The following is a 22,024-nucleotide window of genomic DNA, read 5'->3' as shown; positions in this document are numbered from 1 at the left end:
GGATTCTTTCCTCATACTGTACACAAAACTCAACTCCAGGTATATTATAGAACTAAACATGAAAAAACCAAAAAAACAAACTCAGTGCCGTGGAGTCGATTCCGACTCAGAGCAACCCTATAGGACAGAGTAGAACTGCCCCATAGAGTTTCCAAGGAGCTCCTGGCGGATTCGAACTTCCGACCCTTTGGTTAGTAGCCATAGCACTTAACCACTATGCCACCAGGGTTTCCAAACATGAAAAGCAATATGATAAACCTCTGTAGAAGATAATACAGTATAGAATATATGACTTCGAGATTGAGAATGGTTTCCTAAATGAGACATCTAAAGCACTAACCGTAAAGGAAGAGATGATAAATTTGACTACATTAAAACTTCTGCGTAAGAACTTTTATTCATCAAAATACATTAAAGAAAATGAATACAGTGAAAGAAGATATTTGCAAAACATAAAATTCATTTTTATATTCAGAATATTTAATGAATTACATTATCAATAGGAAAAAGACAACCCAATAGAAAAACGTGTAAAGGACTTGAATGGGGAATCCACCCACCAAGAAAGGGAAATAAAAATGGGGAGTAAGTATATGAAAAAGAGTTCAACTTTATGGAGATTAAAACTAAAATGAGATGCCACTACACCTGTACCAGACTGGCTTAAATTTATAAATCTGACAGTGATGATTGATGAGACTACGAAGCAACAACACACTGCTAGTGATCGTGGAGATTTTTAATTCTCACTTTGGAAAACAGTTTGGTATTATCTAATCAAGTTGGTCCATCAATTCCGTATCTGTACACCCCTATAGAAATGCATGCTTATGTACACCAGCGTGTTAGGTACCATCAACTTGCTTCCAACTCATAGCAACCCTATGTACAACAGAATGAAACACTGCCCAGTCCTGTGCCATCCTAACAAATGTTGCTATGTTTGAGACCATTGTTGCAGCAACTGTGTCAATCCATCTTGTAGAGGGTCTTCCTCACTTTTGATGACTCTCTACCAAGCATGATGTCCTTCTCCAGGGACTGGTCTCTCCTGATAACATGTCCAGTGTACATGAGACTGAGTCTTGCCATCCTTGCTTCTAAGGAGTATTTTGGCTGTATTTCTTCCCAGACAGATTTGTTCTTTCTTCTGGCAGTCTGTGGTATATTCAATTTTCTTCATGAACACCATAATTCAAAGGCATCAATTCTTCTTAGGTCTTCTTTATTCATTGTCCAGCTTTCACATGCATATGAAGCAATTGAAAATACCATGACTTGAGTCAGACACATCTTAGTCCTTAAAGTGACATCTTTGCTTTTCAATACTTTAAAGTTTGCATTGGGCAAATCTGCTCTTTCACAGCAGGTTTGCCCAATGCGATATCTCATTTGATTTCTTGACTGCTTTTCCATGGACATTCATTGTGGATCCATGTCAAAATGAAATCCTTGACAACTTCCGTGTTTTCTCCATTTATCATGATGTTGCTTGTGTATACTTCTGTACAATTTGTAGCGATATTCATGATAGCCAAAACTGGAAAAAACTAAAATATCCAGTAAAAGTAAAATCTGTAAATAAAATATGCTACTTACAACCACGAATAAATAAATGAAGTACTGTATATACAACAACGTGGAAAAATGTAAAAACATATTATTGAACAAAAAATGCCAGGGATGAAAGAATATATGACTATTTAAAAAATAGGCAAAACTAAATTATGTGGACACACATGGAAAATACCATGTGTTGGCAAAAATGTGGAGAAACCAAAGCTCTCATACGCTGCTGGGAACCACTTGGGAAAACTTTTCACCAGTTATCTGGTAAAGTGAACATATGCATAGTCCATTACCCAGAAATCACACTGTTAGGTATATACCCAATGTAAATGCATACAATATAGTCAGCAAAACACACATACAACAACATTCATAACAGCACCCTTTGTAACATCCAAAAGAAGGTGGAAACTATAGGAATGCCTACCAATAGTAAAACAAACAAACAGTTGCCACTGAGTCAATTCCAATTCCTGGTAACCCCATGGGTGTCAGAGTAGAGCTGTGCTCTATAGAGTTTTCAACGGTTGGCTTTTCAGAAGTAGATTGCCAGGACTTTCTTCTGAGGTCCTTTTGGTTAACAGCCAAGAGCATTTAACCATTTGCACCACCCAGGGACTCCATAAATAGTAAAACAGATAAATAAAAATGAGATACAATCACACAGCCGAATGCTGTACAACTACATTTAATGTGGATGAATGAATTTGACACACAGAATGTTGAGAAAAAGAAACTAGATACCAAAGCGTACACATGTCTGATTCCATTTAAATGAAGTTCAAAAACAGGCAAAGCTAATCCATGACGTCATAATTGTTGCCTTTGGTAGAGATAGGTAGTGACTCTCATGAAGGGAACTTCTGGGATGCTGCTGCTGATGTTCTGTTTCTAAGTTTGGATGTCGAATATCAGGGTGTGTTCAGTTTGTCAAATTTATCAAGCTGTACATTTATGGTATGTGCACATTTCTGTATGTATATTTTACTTCAACACATATTTTGACAAATGAAACTATATTGTTTAGGAATGCAGATTTGACAAAACTATAGAAAAGAAAAATGATTACCAAAGTCAAGTTGGTGGTTACCACTGGGGGAGGAAAAAACTGTGATGCAGAAGGGCAAAGGCCAGAGCGTGGCTCCTGGAATTGCTATCAATATTCTAATTTTAAGCTTTAGTGGTAGTTAATAAGAACATTTGCTTTATACTATTGAAGTATGTAATTATTTTAATTACATTTCTGTGTTATGTTAAATTTCATAATTAGAAAGGGTTAAAAATAAGCTAAAATGAAATAAACCAAAAACATGTAATAATTTGGGAAATATTTACTAATAAAATGTTAAGTGAAAAATATTTTTAAAGCTTATACATACAAAATTAAGTGCACCAAAGTATTGATATTTTGGATGAATTATCATTCTACCTTTCCGAATTTTCCTGAAATAAATATATGTAATGAATATATATTACTTTTATACAGGTAAAACATGAATAAGACTTAAAAAAATGTATGTGTAGTTAAGAAACATTTTAAGCATAAAATCTTATGTCATTCAATTTTTTATATTTATCCTATCCCAGGAATATATTTATCTCCTTTCTACCATATTTATTTTTGTTTCATAGGAACTATTATTCAGAAAACCCATCTTTTTCATTTCATTTTAAATAACCATTTTCTACAGGTGATTGATGTAAATGGAGTTGATGTGACTCCCCGGCCTCTTTACCATCCAGATCCACATACTGTTACAACAAAGCCAAATAAAATACTGACATCACAAGAAGGATCACTTGGATCAGAATTTATATCTTCCTATAGCCTTTATCAGAATACAATAAATCCTAGTTTATTAGGACAGTTTACAAGGTAAAGTATACTGTTGGATAGTTCTTTTTATCGTATTTGTTGTCTTTACATTTAAATTGCATATGTGTAACTTAGATGTATTGATGGTAAGAAAACTCCTTGTTGTTAGATGCCATTGAATCAGCCGTGACTCATAGCGACTCTGTATACAACAGAACGAAACACTGCCTGGTCCCGTGCCACCCTCACAATCCTTGCTATGCTTGAGCCCATCGTTGCAACTACTGTGTCAATCCATCTCGTTGAGGGTCCTCTCTTTCATTGACCCTCTACTTTACCAAGCATGTTGTCCTTCTCCAGGGAACTGGTCTCTTCTGATAACATATCCAAAGTACGTCATGAGACGAAGTCTTGCCATTCTTGCTTCTAAGGAGCATTCTGGCTGTGCTTCTTCAAGACAGATTGGTTCTTTCTTCTGGCAGTCCATGGTATATTCAGTATTCTTTTCCAGTGCCCATAATTCAAAGGCATCAGCTCTTCTTAGGTCTTCCTTTTTCATTGTCCAGCTTTCACACGCTTATGCGGCGATTGAAAATACCATGGCTTGAGTCAGGCACACCCTATTCCTCAGAGTGACACCTTTGATTTTTTTAACACTCGAAAGAGGTCTTTTGCAGCGGATTTGTCCAAGACAATATGCCGTTTGATTTCTTGACTGCTGCTTCCATGGGGGTTGGTTGCGGGTCTAAGTCAAATGAAATCCTTGACACCTTCAATATCTTTTATCCGCTTATCATGATGTTGCTTATTGGTCCAGTTGTAAGGATTTTTGTTTTATGTTGAGGTGTAATCCACATTTTATTTCCATTGTAGTCCAATGGAAGTAAAGTAAAGATATTTATTAAGGCTTAAAGATCAGTTTGAACTGGAAACTATATGGCTCATGAAAATGAAACTACCAAGTCTGAGGCATGATAATCACATAAACTTGTTTATTGAGTTTAGACAAAGAACAAAGGTTTTTACAATGTTCTGATTGTTTTTCAGGCAATCGGGGAAGTTAGAGGCGGATTTTCTCAGAGCCGGGCCTTGTCAGTGATTGAAGGGTAACATAGGTGGACTTCGGTGATTGGTGCCTTACCTTAGATTGCAGGGGTACTTGCATGTAGGGAGGTGCATGGGGGATCAAGGACATGTTTTTCTGGAAACTTGCTTTTAAACTGCTTTTTCAAGCATGTCTTTTCTGGGGGCCCATTGTAAAGGAGATTTTTTGATAATGCTGTATGTCAAGACCCTCTGGGAACAGGCTGCAGCATCCTGCTTCTGCTTAACCGTAGAGAAAAATATTTCCTTCAGGGTTTATTTTTAAGGGTGACTAAAGGTTAAGCTGGGGTCTGGGTTAAAGGTTAAGCACAGGAGAGAAAAACTGATTTTTTAATATGAGATTTGTTCTCAGGCTTCAGCTAGGGTCCTCCCCTTATACCAAATTCCTCATATAATTTTGGGGTCATTTCTGTCAGATGTCATTTGTTGCCAGTCTCCCAGCTCCACTCTGTCATCCTAGTGTGCTATCTCTGGTTCCTCTCAGTTCTTAAATTAGATTGAGAGTTCTGCAAATCTTAAGAGTTCTCCTACGCTCACATCACATATTTGTGAACAATATAGATTTTACTGAAGATTTCCTGACGAACCAAAAATTGTGGCTTCTATCATACACCTCACAGGTAACCACTGCAAATTCCAATTACACCTTTTTTTTTTTCCTTCAAAGTTTCTTTTATGTGGCAATTTATGGGAAGGGATGGCTTTTCTTTTTTTCGCTATTCTCTCGTGCAAATCTCTGTTCTCCTAGGGTTTGACTTATCTCTTGTTTTATAATACAGAGAAATTATATGCAGCTCTAGAGCCTGCCTGCAAACTTACATACACAAGCCAAGGGAGTGTTCTGCAAAACAAAAGGATCATCCACTAAACAGGATCCACCCTTTTGAGAAGGCGGTTGGGATTATAAATAGAAAAAAACAAATACACAGTGTCATGGAGTAATGTTAAATTCATATGTTTAAGGAAATTATTTTTGGCCTCTTCAAAGATTTGATTTCCTGCTTAGTAGACAGATTTAAAAAAAAAATTATATCTTGGGAGAACTTTTATAAAATTTATAAAAATGGGATTTGAAGAATGAGCAGAAACCAGGTAAAAAATGAAAGGACGAATGTTCCAGCCACAGTCCTGAAGGAAGAGAGGAAGAGCTTCTCAAGTTTGAAGAACTTTCAAAAACAAAAGGCAATGTAGTTAGAGCAAAAGAACAAAGGGAAGAGTGGTAACAAGGAGAATGCGTAAGTGGGCTGTATTTGGATTTTATCATAAGATTTTAGATTTTATCCTAAATATATTAGGAATCCATTGAAGGACTTTAAGCATAAGTTTGACATGTCTTACTTATCTCTAAATGTATTAAAAGTGACTATTTAAAGAACATTAAAAATAATGTTTAGAAAATTTTATTCTAATATGATAATAGTATACTATCTGATAATAGTATTTATTCTGATATGATTGCAGTATATTTGATTTCTTCATCGGAATGTGTTTTAACTTATTTTTAAATTGTGTATAAGGACATCTAAATAAATGAGTAATGTTATTCATTATCAAAGGTCAGCTTTAGGAAGCAGTACTATTTCCAAATCAAGTGTATCAACGACTGAATCAATAGCAGAAGACCTGGAAGAACCATCCTATAAACGAGAAAGATTGGCTAGTTATACAGGTAAAGAAAATACACTGATTTATTTCAGTAACAGTCCATTATCTATTTAGAAAATATTATGTCTGGTACTTCAGATAAAAGACCTATGGTAATGATTTCAAAATACTGGGCTATGGAGTAGCTACATGAGACTTACTAGGGGAGTATGTATATATTTTTTTAAAGTTCTCAAAATGACTCTTTTGGTTAGCACAGCCAGCCTCAGGAATCACTGGCCCTGTTTTAAAAGAGCTCAACTTGTAACTAGGGAGACAAATAATTCTGATGCAGTGTGATCGACGTCGTAGTAAGACATATCCAAGATGTCTGGGAGCATTTAGAAATGAATGATTAACTCCTCTGAACTGGAAAAAGGGAAAGAATTCATAGAGAACATGACTGACTTTTGAATAAAGTGATTTAAGATGACTAGGAATTTGTTGCAAGAAGTAGGGAAGCCCATTATAGGCAGAGAGTAAAATGTGAGGCAATACAAAGGATTATGAAAGTGAAGCAACAAGAACAAGGAAGTAATGGATGATCAAAAGTGCTGGAAATTTCAACATTTTTTACAGGTACAATTCAGTAACGTTCATCATGTTGTGTAACCATCAGCATTATCCGTTGGCAAATGTTTTGTTATATATATTCTTACCACAATAAAAAAATTAAAAGTACTGGAAGAAATAGGTAATTGCTTGAGGATCATTTGCCTCAGAGTACACTAAGGATATTTTTTATTTGAGATGATAATGAGGGATTGCTGAACATATTGATAAGGTGGGAAAATTGATATTTATTGAACTCTTCTTTTTGGTGGAGACACTGGTGGCGTAGTGGTTAAGTGCTATGGCTGCTAACCAAAGGGTCGGCAGTTCAGATCCACCAGGCACTCCTTGGAAACTCTATGGGGCAGTTCTACTCTGTCCTATAGGATCACTACAGGGTTGCTATGAGTCGGAATTGACTCGACTGACCCGGGATTGGTTTGGTTTGGTTTTTGGTTCTTTTTGGTGCTAGGACATGTAATAGATAGGAATTCTTTTGTCAAGTAATAGACTATCCAACCAACATTAGCTTACACAAATATTTATTTTTCTCACATTAAAAGAAGTTAAAAAGCAGACAGTTTTTGGTTTTGATTTTTTTCACTCAATTATATCATATTCTGGATTGGCAGTCTGCTGTTTTCTTTTCATATGCCTTTTCTTCTTGCTTCTTGCCTCACGATCTCAAAGTATCTTTCCCAGCTCTGGACATTATTTCCACATTACAGGCAGAAAGAAGGATAAAGGGAGTAGAACAGGTCACATCCTCCTCATTTATCGGGAAAGTAAAAGCTTTCACAGCAGCCTTTCCTGGTCTATATATCTCCATTTTCATCTTAACTATCTAAAGCCACCTGAAATGTATGACCCATCATAGCATTTCTGTGACTAAGAGGAAAAAGACAAATTGAAAATAACTATTAGTAAATGATTTTTATTAAGTCATGTCTTTTAGATTTACGAGTTGTGAGAACAACACCTGAAAAAATTGTAACAAAAGAAGACTTGGAGAAAAATATAGAGATAATACTCACAGAGACAGAAACTTTGAGATTTTTTGACCTGCCAACAGTCATGGTCTCTGTAGAATCTGAAGAAGCTGAGAAAGTAAAGTAAGTATGGCTCAATTGTCTACATTGCTTTTGTAGTTTAAATGCTAAATCAGGGGTTCTTATTCTTGTTTCTGTGAAAAGTTCTTTGGGAGTCCTAGATAGACATTGGTGGTTATGTGCCCAGTGAAAGTATATGTAAAGTTACGTGTTTATGCTATATTGCATTTTTCTAGAGGAAAAGGCCATAGCTTTTACATATTCTTAAAAAGGTAGATGAACTAATAAGGCAAATAACAAAAGAAGTAAGGGAAGTTAACAAATCTCTATATAAGTTTTAATTTTCTTTTACACATATAAAAATTATCAATTTTTAAAGAAAACTGACTTTTTATATTTGAAACTTAAGAAGGGGAAATATGGGGAAATAATGTAATTCATTGTTTTAGAGCAGATTTTTCTATTTCTCTTTATTAATGAATATAAATAGATTATTAATATAAGCATTCAGTTACTTAGCATCAAATATCATTTGGATATGATTCACAGCACTAAAAGAGTCTACCAAATTTTGGGGGCATTATCCCTACTAAAGTATAAAAAAAGCAAGAATTATCTACTATAAAATGTAAAGCAAAATATATACACTGGAGGGCTTGTGCTGGGAGCAAATGTAAATATTAACACAGGGATCTGGAAGCCACAAGTAAGTCTTAGGTCCTCCACAGATTCATGGAGCTGAAAGAGAGCTTCCTGTATCAAACAAGGACCCTCAAATGGCTGTTAAGTGGTCCTGGGTCAGTAGGATCTCCTGGCTATTATCAGAAACAAACACAAATCTCTGGAGGAAAATATGCACAGTTTAGGCTGTTAAGGTTCCTTCAGACTGAGTTTGGTAAAAAGACACCAAACCAATAAAGAAACAAGGCATTATGAATGAGAGTAAACAGAAAGAACAAACCGTAGATCTAGACTCTGAGAACTGAGGACAATGGTATCAGATTTAGAATATAAAATGTGGGTGAAATAGTAAAAGAAATTTAATATTTCTTTTAATAATGTTAAACAAATGAAAAAGTTAAAATATGATTAACATTAAAAAAACTATCAAGGAGGCAGGGCCAAGATGTCTAACTAGTCAGAAGCTTCCACTGAACCCTCTTGCAACAAAGACCGAAAAAAACAAGTGAATCGATCACGTATATGACAATCTATGAACCCTGAGCATCAAACACAGAACTAAGGAAGAGACCTGAGTGACAGGAGCGAGGGACCATGCAGAATCTCCGCTGAGTTGCTGATCCTGCGGAGCACCTCAACTCCATTTCCTTGGTGCCATTCTTTGGTGTGAATGCACGGGGGGTGATGGTAGCTTCCTGAGTCACAGCAGATTCACTGAAAGAAGGCACGCAGAGTGGCACACCCCTGACCCTATGGTGTGTCTTCAACGGGTCTCCCTGCGGAGTTTAGGAAGTGGCTGCTTCAGTGGAAAAAGGCAAATGAAGTGCTGGCATCCCAATCCCCTGGTGTGATGGTCATGGATCTGGCTGTGGGGTTTAGGAAAAAGCTGCTTCACCGAAAGAAGGCAAATGAGAGATGCAGCCCTAACCCCCTGGGGCAATCTCAGTGGGGACTCAGCCAGCGCACACAGGCTACACACACCTCTGGAATCTGAGATAAAACAGCATTTTGTCTAATTTACTGCACATTTAATAGCTCCTTCTTCTGAAAGTACTCTCTGCTAGCTATCTGATCCCTCCCTGCTGTACCCCAGCCGGCTTCATTAGCATTTGAATTCCCTGGGCCTGAGATAGAACGTGCTGCTCTCTCTGACCCATTCTCCTGGCCTAGGAGAAGGAGGAAATTAACAAACAGGGTGGAGGGGAATACTTTCCCGATTCCCCTAAACTGGAAGCTCAGAAGAGAAGTGGCACCAGTCCAGTCATAAGCGATCCACAGACTTTGGGTTTTACCCCGACATGGAACCAGGTAGCTATTATAATGCAAAGGTGATCTGTTAGAGGTCTGATTGTAATTGTTTCAACTGTGTGGTAGAGAGGCAGGTTTTGGAGGTCTGATACCACTCTACCTGTTAAACAGAGCCCTCGCCTACCCACGGCAGGGACCTGAGGGCTGAGGCTCCATCCACACCACCTAGCCACCTGTGAAAAGGGTCTGAGGACAGTGGTGCCTACCACTCTTTACAGGTATAAGCATTGGGTGCCTATGGTACAGCTGCGGAGCCCCCCCACCAAAGCACTCTAGAGAACAGAGATACTCCTTCCTCACTGACACTTGGGGGAAGACTGTTAGCACTCTGCTCTCCTCAGAGCGTGACCCCCTGCTGCTGCCAGAACCAGTGCATACAACCATCACCACTACTCCTCTAAGATAGTAGGTGAGAGCCTACACCACACACTAGGTGACCAACTATCAGGACACCTGAGCTGAATCTATACAAGAATCGTGAATGGACTCATAGGCTCATATACCTGGTAACAGCTCTCACCACCTGGTAACAGGACATTAGTGTTTCAAGGCTCCAGTAATCAAGTTAGTGCACTCTAGTAGCCTATTTGGGTATACTGAAACAAAACAAAGTGAGAAGACAGGACACAGTGAGCAAACATAAATTACTACAATAACTTATAGATAACTCGGAGACAGCAGTTGATATCAAGTCACATAAAGAAGAAGACCATGATTGCTTCTACAAACTCCCAAAACAGAGAATCAAGGACTCTCCCGAATGCAGATATATTCCTGGAATTGCCAGATGTAGAATACAAAAGAGTAATATACAGAATGCTTCAAGAGGTCAGGAACAACATCAGGAACAAAATCAGGCAATATACAGAAAAAGCTAAGGAACACACAGATGAAACAGTTGAAGAAATTAAAAAGATTATTCAAGAACATAACAAAAAATTTAATAAGCTTCAAGAATCCATAGAGAGACAACATTCAGAAATTCAAAAGATTAACAATAAAATCATAGAATTAGACAACTCAATAGGAAGTCAGAGGAATGGAATTGAAGAACTGGAATGCAGAATTGGGGAGATGGAGGATAAGGCACTTGGCACCAATATATTTGAAGAAAAATTAGACAAAAGAATTAAAAAAAGAAGAAGAAATCCTAAGAACCCTGTGGGACTCTATCAAGAAAAATAACTTGCGAGTGATTGGAATACCAGAACAGGGAGGGAGGGATAACAGTAAATACCGAGAGAATTGTTGAAGATTTGTTGGCAGAAAACTTTCCTGACATTGTGAAAGATTAAAGGATATCTATCCAGGATGCTCACTGAACCCCATACAAGGTAGATTACAAAAGAAAGTCACAAAGACATATCATCTAAATTGCCAAAACCACAGATAAAGAGAAAATTTTAAGAGCAGCCAGGGACAAGCAAAAAGTCACCTACAAAGGAGAATCAATAAGTTTGGACTATTTGGCAGAAACCATGTAGGCAAGAAGGCATGGGATGACATATATAGAGCACTGAAGGAGAAAAATTGCCAGCCAAGAATCATATATCCAGCAAAACTGTCTCTCAAATATGAAGGCGAAATTAAGTCATTTACAGATAAACACAAGCTTAGGGAATTTGCAAAAGCCAAACCAAAACCACAATAAATACTGAAGGGAATTCTCTGGTTAGAAAATCAATAATATCAGATATTAACACAACACTAGGACACAGAACAGAGCATCCTGATATCAACTCAGATAGGGAAATCATGAAAATAAAATAAGATAAAAAAATGCATAAAACAGGGAATCACTGACATCATTACGTAAAAGATGACAATAATCAATAAAGAGGGACTAAATAAAATAGGCATAAATCTTCCATATGGACAGGAAATCAAGGCAATGCAGGGAGATTCAAGTTAGGTTTATACGTAGAAGAATAGGGGTAAATATTAAGGTAACCACAAAGAAGACTAACAATCCCATAGTTCAAAATAAAAACCAAGATAAACATAAAGACTCAGCAAAAACAAATTCAACTACAATGAAAAAGGGGAACACACAATTTACAAAGAAAAACTTCTCAACACAAAAAATAAGTGGAAAAATGAAACTGTCAACAACACACAAAAAAGGCATCAAAATGACAGCACTACACTCATATCTATCCATAATTATGCTGAATGTAAATGGAGTAAATGCACCAATAAAGAGACAGAGAATTGAAGATTGGATAAAAAAACATAATCCAGCTATGTGCTGCCTACAAGAGACACACCTTAGACTTAGAGACACAAACAAACTAAAACTCAAAGGATAGAAAAAATATATATCATGCAAACAATAATCAAAAAAAAGCAGGAGTGGCAATATTAATTTCTGACAAAATAGACTTTAAGTTAAATCTGCCACAAAGGATAAGGAAGGACACTAAATAATGACTAAAGGGACAATTTACAAGGAAGTTATAACCATATTAAATATTTATGCACCCAATGACAGAGCTTCAAGGTACATAAAACAAACTGTCAGCACTGAAGAGTGAGATAGACAGCTCCACAATAATAGTAGGAGACTTCAACACACCACTTTCGGTGAAGGACAGGACATTCAGTAAGAAGCTCAATAAGGACATGGAAGATCTAAATGCCACGATTAACCAACTTGACCTCATAGACATACACATAACACTGTACCCAACAGCTGCAAAGTGTACTTTCTTTTCTAGTGCACATGGAACATTCTCTAGAATAGACCACATATTAGGTCGTAAAGCAAGCCTTTGCAGAATCCAAAACATTGAAATATTACAAATCATTTTCTCTGACCATAAGTCCATAACAGTAGAAATCCATAACAGAAAAACCCGGGGAAAAGAAATCAAATACTTGGAAAATGAACAATATCCTGCTCAAAAAAACACTGGGTTATAGAAGACATTAAGGATGGAATAACGAAATTCAAACAATCCAATGAGAATGAAAACACTTCCTATCAGCACCTTCGGGACACAGTGAAAGCAGTGCTCAGAGGTCAATTTATATCAATAAATGCACACATACGAAAAGAAAAAAGGGCCAAAATCAAAGAACTATCCCTACAACTTGACAAATAGGAAGAGAGCAACAAAAGAAACCCTCAGGCACCAAAAGAAAGCAAATAATAAAAATTAGAGCAGAATTAAATGAATTAGAGAATTGAAAAAGTTAACAAGACCAAAAGGTGGTTCTTTGAAAAAACTAACAAAATTGATAAGCCATTGGCCAGACTGACAAAAAAAAAAAAACAACAGGAAAGGAAGCAAATAACCAGGATAAGAAATGAGATGGGCAATATCACAACAGACCCAACTGAAATTAAAAGAATCACATCAGATTACTATGAAAAATTATACTCTAACAAATTTGAAAACCTAGAGGAAATGGATGAATTCCTAGAAAAACACTACCTACCTAAACTACCACAAACAGAGGTAGAACAACTAAAAAACCCATAACAAAAGAAGAGATTGAAAAGGTAAAAAAAAAAAAAAAAAAAAACTCCCAACAACAAAAAAAAGCCCTGGCCTGCATGGCTTCACTACAGTTAACACCACTACTACTAAAGGTATTTCAGAGCATAGAAAAGAACAGAATACTCCAAAACTCATTCTATGAAGCTAGCATATCCCTGATACCAAAACCAGGTAAAGACACCACAAAAAAAGAAAATTACAGACCTATATCCCTCATGAACTTAGATGCAAAAATCCTCAACAAAATTCTAGCCAATAGAATTCAACAACATATCAAAAAAATAATTCACCATGACCAAGTGGGATTCATACCTGGTATGCAGGGATGGTTCAACATTAGAAAAACAATTAATGTAACCCATCATATAAATAAAACAAAAGACAAGAACCACACGATTTTATCGATTGATGCAGAAAAGGCATTTAACAAAGTCCAACACCCATTCATGATAAAAACTCCCAGCAAAATAGGAATAGAAGGAAAATTTCTCAGCATAATAAAGGGCATTTATACAAAGCCACCAGCCAACATCATCCTAAATGGAGAGAGTCTGAAAGCATTCCCCTTGAGAACGGGAACTAGACAAGGATGGCCTTTATCACCACTCTTATTCAACATTGTGCTGGAGGTCCTAGCCAGAGCAATTAGGCTAGATAAAGAAATAAAGGGCATCCAGATTGGTAAGAAAGAAGTAAAAGTATTTGTATTTGCAGATGACATGACCTTATACACAGAAAGCCCTAAAGAATCCTCAAGAAAACTACTGAAACTAATAGAAGAGTTCAGCAGAGTATCAGGATACAAGATAAACATACAAAAATTAGTTGGATTCCTCTACACCAATAAAAAGAACATTGAAGAGGAAATCACCAAATCAATACCATTTACAATAGCCCCCAAGAAGATAAAATACTTAGGAATATATCTTACCAGAGATGTAAAAGACCTACACAAAGAAAACTACAAGACACTATGGCAGGAAACCAAAAGAGACCTTCATAAGTGGAAAAACATACCTTGCTCATGGCTAGGAAGACTTAACATTGTCAAAATGTGTATTCTACCAAAAGTCATCTATAGATACAATGCAATTCCGATCCAAATTCCAATGACATTTTTTAATGAGATGGAGAAATAAATCACCAACTTCATATGGAAGGGCAAGAGACCCCAGATAAGTAAAGCATTACTGAAAAAGAAGAAGAAAGTGGGAGGCCTCACTCTACCTGATTTTAGAACCTATTATACTGCCACAGTAGTCAAAACAGCCTGGTAGTGATACAACAACAGATGCATAGGCCAATGGAACAGAATTAAGAATCCAGACATAATCCATCCACATATGAGCAGCTGATATTTGACAAAGGCCCAAAGTCAGTTAATTGGAGGAAAGACAGCCTTTTTAACAAATGGTGCTGGCATAACTGGATGTCCCTGTGCAAAAAAATGAAACAAGACCCATACCTCACACCATGTACAAAAATGAACTCAAAATGGATCAAGGACCTAAATGTAAAATCTTAAATGATAACGATCATGGAGGAAAAAATAGGGACAACGTTAGGAGCCCTAATACATGGCATAAACAGCATACAAAACATTACTAAAAATGACGAAGAGAAACCAGATAACTGGGAGCTTCAAAAAATCAAACACATATGCTCATCCAAAGACTTCACCAAAAGAGTAAAAAGACTACCTACAGACTGGGAAAAAGTTTTTAGCTATGACATTTCTGATCAGCACCTGATCTCTAAAATCTACGTGATACTGCAAAAACTCAACTACAAAAAGACAAGTAACCCAATTAAAAAATGGCCAAAGTGTATGAACAGACAGCTCACCAAAGAGGACATTCAAGCTGCTAACAGATACATGAGGAAATGCTCATGATCATTAGCCAGTAGAGAAATGCAAATCAAAACTACAATGAGATTCCATTTCGCTCTAACGAGGTTGGTGTTAATCCAAACAACCCAAAATAATAAATGTTGCAGAGATTGTGGAGAGACTGGACCACGTATACACTGCTGGTGGGAATGTAAAATGGTACAACCACTTTGGAAATCGATTTGGCCCTTCCTTAAAAAAACTAGAAATAGAATTACCATAAGATCCAACAACCCCACTCCTTGGAATATATCCTAGAGAAAGAAGAACTTTTATACGAACAGATATATGCACACCTATGTTCATTGTAGCACTGTTTACAATAGCAAAAAGTTGGAAGCAACAAAGGTGCCTATCAACGGATGACTGGATAAATAACTTATGGTATATTCACACAATGGAATACTAAAAGAAAATACTACGCATCGATAAAGAGCAATGATGAGTCCGTGAAACATTTCATGACTTGGAGAAATCTGGAAGACGTTATGCTGAGTGAAATTAGTCAGTTGCAAAAGGACAAATATTGTATAAGACCAGTATTATAAGAATGGGAGAAACAGTTTAAACAGAGAAGAAAATATTCTTTGATGGTTATGAGAGTGGGGAGGGAGGGAGAGGGGTTTTCACTAATTACATAGTGGATAAGTTTTATCTTAGATGAAGGGAAAGACAACACACAATACAGGAGTGGACGACATAACTGGACTAAACCAAAAGCAAAGAAGTTTCCTGAATAAAATGAACGCTTCAAAGACCCACATAGCAGGGGCAGGGGTTTGGGGATCATGGTTTCAGGGGACATCTAAGTCAATTGGCATAATAAAATCTATTAAGAAAACATCCTGCATCCCACTTTGGATAGCAGTGTCTGGGGTCTTAAACACTAGCAAGTGGCCATCTAAGATGCATCAATTGGTCTCAACCCACCTGAAGCAAGGAAGAATGAAGAACACCAAATACACAAGGTAATTATGAACCTAAGAGACACAAAGGACCACATAAACCAGATACAACATCATCCTGAGACCAGAAGAACTAGATGGTGCCTGGCCACAACTGATGACTGCCCTTACAGGGAACACAACAGAGAACCCCTGAGGGATCAGGTGAGCAGTGGGATGCAGACCCCAAATTCCCATGAAAAGACCAGACTTAATGGTCAGATTGGGACTAGAAGGACCCTGGAGGGCATGGACCCCAGACCTTCTGTTAGCCCATGACAGGAACCATTCCTAAAGCCAAGTCTTCAGACAGGGATTGAACTGCAATATGGGATGTAAAATGATACTTGTGAAGAACAAGCTTCTTGGATCAAGTAGACACATGAGATTATGTGGGCATCTCCTGTGATAAGAGGGCAGAGGTGGCCCGAAGCTGCTGAAATGGACATGAGGAGAGAAAGTGGAGGGAAGGAGTGTACTGTCTCATTAGGGGGAGAGCAATTAGGAGTGTACAGCAAGTCAGCAGTTTGGGCCTGGAGATGTCAGGGCTGAAGACCCTGGAGCACATGGCAGTGACAGTCTTCATCACTCATCCATGACATGGCAGCTTGGAACTGAAACTATTTTGCCCCAGCAGCATGATGTCCCTTATCATTGCCCCCCGCAGTGTGGACTCAGATCCCAATGGCTTCAATGATTGGAACTTCTCCACTGTGTATGCTGGGGGGTAGGGGCAAAAGGGACTTACAGACTCATTATCAGGGATGTAGGAGATGAGCCGCTCCAGGCTGGCATCCTCTGGCGGTGGCAGCTGACCCTATATAACCCTGTGTGGAACGCAGTACACATCAGGGACACACAGAGTGTATCACAAAGTGCCATGAGTGGAAAATACCTTCATGATGGCTTCTCTCTGCCCTGCCTACCTGGGCTGAAAATTCCCGAGATGGATGGTTACACCATCACCCCTAACACTCTCAAGACCCTGGTGCTGGTAGGCTGTTTTACCATCTTCTGGACCGTGTTCTACATGCTGGAGGTGCCCTGGAACCAGAGGAATGTGGCCTCTGACTCAGTTTGTAGGAGTGGACGCTGCCACTGGCCCCAATGGAGCCAAAAAGCCAGGGAGGAGGGGACAGAGCTTGAAACAGGGCCACTTTGTGCCAGCAAGGATCCAGACGAGGAGGAGACTGAGAGTGGGGACCCTCCTACCACCTCTGGTCCCCTTGCCTCAGACCTGCTGGATCAAGTGAACTGGAATCTGTCCCAGAATGTCAAGAGTGCCCTGGACTCCCTCATCAGCACCTATCCCTAGACCTGTTGCAGGAGAAAGAGGAGGAGCAGATGTGCTGACCTCAGGGCCCGACAGATTCAACATGGGATAGGTTCTTCCTTCGCAAAATTGGGGAAGCTTGGAAAGTGCTCCCAGCTTCCAGACCTAACTGGTATCTCTGGGGTAAAGCACTCCTGATGATCCCATCTGGAATCCTGAGGCCTAAAAAGCATCCTCTCACTCTGCTCAGGGCGGGGTGAGGGCCTTCTCAAGGTACACAGGACAGAGGAAACAGTGCCAGAGAACAGTCAAGAGAGAGCCACAGGATCTTCCTCCAGCTGAACAGAAGCTTTTGGTGTGAAGGTCTTGGACAAGGGATTGGTCCCAGTTGGGCAGGCCTCCATCCTCATTTCTTAGGGGCAAGCCAGTGGTGTGGGTCATGGGGACCTCCACTCATGCCTGGGTGAGAAGGCCAGGCCAGAAGAGCATCTCAACAGAGACAGCACTGGGGTCACTTGGGAGGAGGGCTTTGGTAGAGGCTGGGAAGAGCCCCTGGACATGCCTGTCCTTTTAATGACCTAAGGCCCAGAAACAACTGACTAGTCCTATCTCTCCCTCATCTTCCTGCCTAAGACTTGGACCTTGGACATGTTGGTATGGCAATTAGACCTCAGTCTAGCATACTTGCCCTGAAAGCAGCTGCCTCCATGATCCTTCCCCCACCCTCCTTCTGAAGGCTTGGTACGACGCTCCTGACAAAGCTGGGGATGGACAGGGCTCCCTGGGCCTGGTCTGTATCATCATGAAAGTCCATGGCAGGATTGCAAAGCCCGTGTCAGATGTGTGTGTTTTAGAGGACAGCCTTGGGAGCCACTGCCACTTCAGCCCTGTGACTACCCTGTCTTCCTCTACAAAGTGTTCAGGGAAATGGCCTTCCCCCTTGGAGGCCAGCTGTCTGCATGACAGACTGTGACTCTTCCTCCCATTCTTGGCCTTCTTCCGTCTTCTGAGCTAGTTGGTTGATTTGAATATTTTTAATGCTTTAGGTTTGGTTGTCTCTTTTCACAGCAACATTTTGTTGAATTTTTTTCTGCACAGCTTTTCCAAAACAAAAACAGTCTAAATCAACAAACAAACAAAACCTATCAAAATAATGTGTCTGATTCAGAAAAAAAAACCCTCCAAAAAGTGTATGTGTGTGCGCATGTGTATTTGTTGAAATTAAAAAGTAAACATTGGTTTTAAATGTATATTAGACATAACTGAATAGAGATTTAATGAATTGGAAAACAGATCTGAACAAATTACACCAGAATGAAGCTGGGAGAGACAAGAGGATATAAAACATGAAAGAGAAGTTAAAAAAGATATTGATAATAGAACGAATGTCTAATATACATCTAATCAGAGTTTCAGAAGGGCAGAATAGAAAGAATGGAGGAGAGATACTATGCAAAGAGAGTGCTAAACTATTGAAAGTCACTATTCCACAGAAATAGAAATAAATGAAAAGAAGTCCACAAAAAAGAAATGTATTTGGTGCATTCTGCTGACACTCCAGAACACCAAATATAAAAAGAAGATTTTAAAAATAGAAAGGGGGGGAAAAAAAGAAAGTAAAAAAGACATATCACCTACAGAGAAGCAATTAAACTGACAGCATTATTAGGGATAAAGAGGATCATTTCATAACAATAGGAAGGTATGACAGTTATAAAATTGAATTCTTCTAATAAAATAACCTGAAAATATATGAAGCAAAAATTGGAAATTTGATAAGACTAATATCAGAGTAGGCAATTTAAACACACCTCTCTCAACTATTGATAGGTTAATCAGACAAAAAATTAGTATAAAAACCCATTGCCGTTGAGTTGGTTCCAACTCATAGTGACCCTGTAGGACAGAGTAGAACTGCCCCATAGGGTTTCCAAGGAAAGGCTGGGGGATTTGAACTGCTGACCTGCTGGTTAGCAGCTGAGTTCTTAACCCCTGCGCTACCAGGGTCCCAGGTCAATCAGACAAAAAAACTAGTATAAATATGCAAAAACTGAAAAAAAAAAAACTTAAGGATCATATGTGAGACTCTGTACTCAATAATTAGGGAACACACATTCTTTTCAAGCAAAAATGGAACATTTACAAAACTCACACATGCACAAGACCATGAAGCAAGTTCTCAAAACATTTCAGAGGTGGTAATCATACAAACTAAATTCTCTGACCACATGTAATAAAGTTAAAAATTAGTAACATAAATCTCATCTAAAACATAGACACATATTCATATACACATTTGGAAATTAAACAAAAGCACAATTATAAATTTCTCATGGATCAAGAAGAAATCATAATGGAAATGAAAAAAAAAAATACTCAGGACCACTCCACTGAGAAAATAATACATATTTGTAGGATGCCACAAAAGTAGTACTTTGAGGGAAATGTATAACTTTGAATGTCTGTTTTAAAGTTCATAAAATCAATGTGAATATAATTTTAGTTTATTGTTGATGGGGAATGAAAATAGTGCGGGTGTTGGGAGGTATACTATGAAAAAGAGTCCTTTGAATGTAGCTCAGTGTAAAATCTTTTCTAATGATATTTTGAACTCTTACTTCACTTTACAGTGAGAGTAATTGTAAGGGAAAGGGTAATGCTGTATAAAGAGATGATACATGTGATAATTAATTTTCTTTATGAGTAGAGCATACTTTATTTTTTACAGCCAGAGAAACAGGAATTATGAAACTCTTTGTAAAAATAGAGCAGGCAATGACTTATATGTTGAAAGGATGATGCAGACTATTAATGGAGCACCAAAGACAAAAGAAGTTCAATGTCACAAAATCATAATGGAGGACAAAGGTAATCCATGTTTTAGTCTTCTTAATAAATAAGACAAAACAAAAAAACAATGATTGCTCTTTAGTTGATTCTGACTCATGGCGACCCTATATGTTACAAAGTAGAGCTGCTCCATAGGGTTTTCTTGGCTGTAATCTTTACGGAAGGATTTTGCCAGGTCTTTCTTCTGCAGAAATGCTGGGTGAGTCAAACTGCCAACCTTTAGGTGAGCAGCTGATTGCAAACCACTTGTTCCACTCAGGCTCCTATAGTCTGCATAACAAACTACCCTGTTTTAATACATGTTCTTTGAGTCAGTCAATCAACAAATAAATGTTGATATATGTAAAACAAAAACAGAAATACAAAGAAAATTTGGTCAAATCACAACAGTAGTTGAGAACTATGATATCTAACTCTCAGATTTTGACAAATAAGTTAACAATAAATAAGGATATAGAAGATTTGAATAGCGTATTCATCAAGCTTGGTTTTTATATACTGTATGGTAGAACTTTGTACTCTTGGAATGTTCATGAAATATTTATAAAGACTGATTATAAGACTAATATCAGAGTAGGCAATAATTAGTCTTATAAAAACATTTCTAAAAAATGAAATAGGAAAGGAATAAACATGATATACTACAAAAAAATCAAACAAAAGATGACAGTAGTGAAGGAATTGAGAAACAAAAAAGACATGGCATGTGAAAAATAAATAGCAAAATGGCAAAAATAAGCCCTTCCTTATCAGTAATTACTTTAAATGTAAAGGGCTTATATTCTCCAATTTAATGGAAGAGATTGGCAGAATGAAAAAACATGATCCCACTGTGTGCTGTCTACAAGAGGCTCACTTTAGATCCAAAAGAAGTTTAAAATGAAAAGAAGCAAATAGTAACCAAAAGAAAGCTGAGATGTCTATACTAGTTTCGGACTAAGTCAACTTAAATAAAAAGTCATTCCAAGAGACAAATAAGGACATTATATATTGAAAAAAGATTCAACCCATGAAGAATATATAACAAATTATATGAAGCAAAATTGACAAAATTGAAATGAGAACTAGTTCTACAATAACTGTTGGAGACTTCAATATCTCACTTTCTATAATGGACAGAACTGTACAGAAGATCAATGAGGAAATAGAGGATTTGAAAAACAATATAAACCAATGAGACATAACAGACATATACAGAACACTCCACTCAAAATCAGCAGAATACACTTTTTTATCAAGTTCACATGAAATGTTCTCCACGATAGACATTATGTTAAACCACAAAGTAAGTGTCCATGAATTTAAAAAGATCGAAATCACCCAAAGTGCCTTCTCTGACCACAATGGAATGAAAATAGAAATCAATAACAGATGGATAACTGGAAATATCACTAATATGTGGAAATTAAACAACACACTTAAACAATGGATCAAAGAAGAAATTACAAGAGAAGTTAGAAAATACTTCAGAATGAATGAAAACATACCAAAACTTATGAGATGCAGTGAAAGCAGTGCTTAGAAGGAAACATATAGCTACAAATGCCTACATTAAAAAGAAAAGAAAAATCTCAAATCAATAACCTAGTTTACACCTTAAAGAGCTGGAAAAAGAAAAGTAAACTAAACTCAAAGCCAGCAGAAAGAAGGAAATAATAAAGATTAGAGTGGAGGGCTACAAAAGAGAGAATAGAAAAACAATAGAGAAAATCAACAACTCCAAAAGTTTGTTCTTTGAAAAGATCAAAACAATTGAAAGACATTCTGTGTTTATAGATTGGAAAACAATATTGTTATGATGGCAGTACTTCCCAAAGCAATCTATAGATTTCAATGCAAT

At 37.5% G+C, this 22,024-nt stretch overlaps 1 protein-coding gene across 3 annotated transcripts in view; it reads left to right on the top strand.

Annotated features, from left to right (window-relative positions):
• Positions 1–22,024, top strand: part of DNAI4 (dynein axonemal intermediate chain 4) — a 107,832-nt gene that overhangs the window by 22,523 nt on the left and 63,285 nt on the right. For all 3 annotated transcript variants that reach the window (XR_007516678.1, XM_049879526.1, XM_049879527.1), the window contains exons 3-6: positions 3,261–3,445; positions 6,046–6,158; positions 7,641–7,797; positions 20,063–20,202. Coding sequence is in view for 2 of the 3 variants with exons in the window: in XM_049879526.1 (XP_049735483.1) it covers positions 3,261–3,445; positions 6,046–6,158; positions 7,641–7,797; positions 20,063–20,202 (595 nt within the window). In the remaining variant the exon portion in view is untranslated. The remainder of the gene's footprint in view (positions 1–3,260; positions 3,446–6,045; positions 6,159–7,640; positions 7,798–20,062; positions 20,203–22,024) is intronic.

Source organism: Elephas maximus, chromosome 3 (genome assembly GCF_024166365.1).
Source record: "Elephas maximus indicus isolate mEleMax1 chromosome 3, mEleMax1 primary haplotype, whole genome shotgun sequence".
NCBI lineage: Eukaryota > Metazoa > Chordata > Mammalia > Proboscidea > Elephantidae > Elephas > Elephas maximus.
This window is presented reverse-complemented; position numbering and strand designations above follow the sequence as displayed.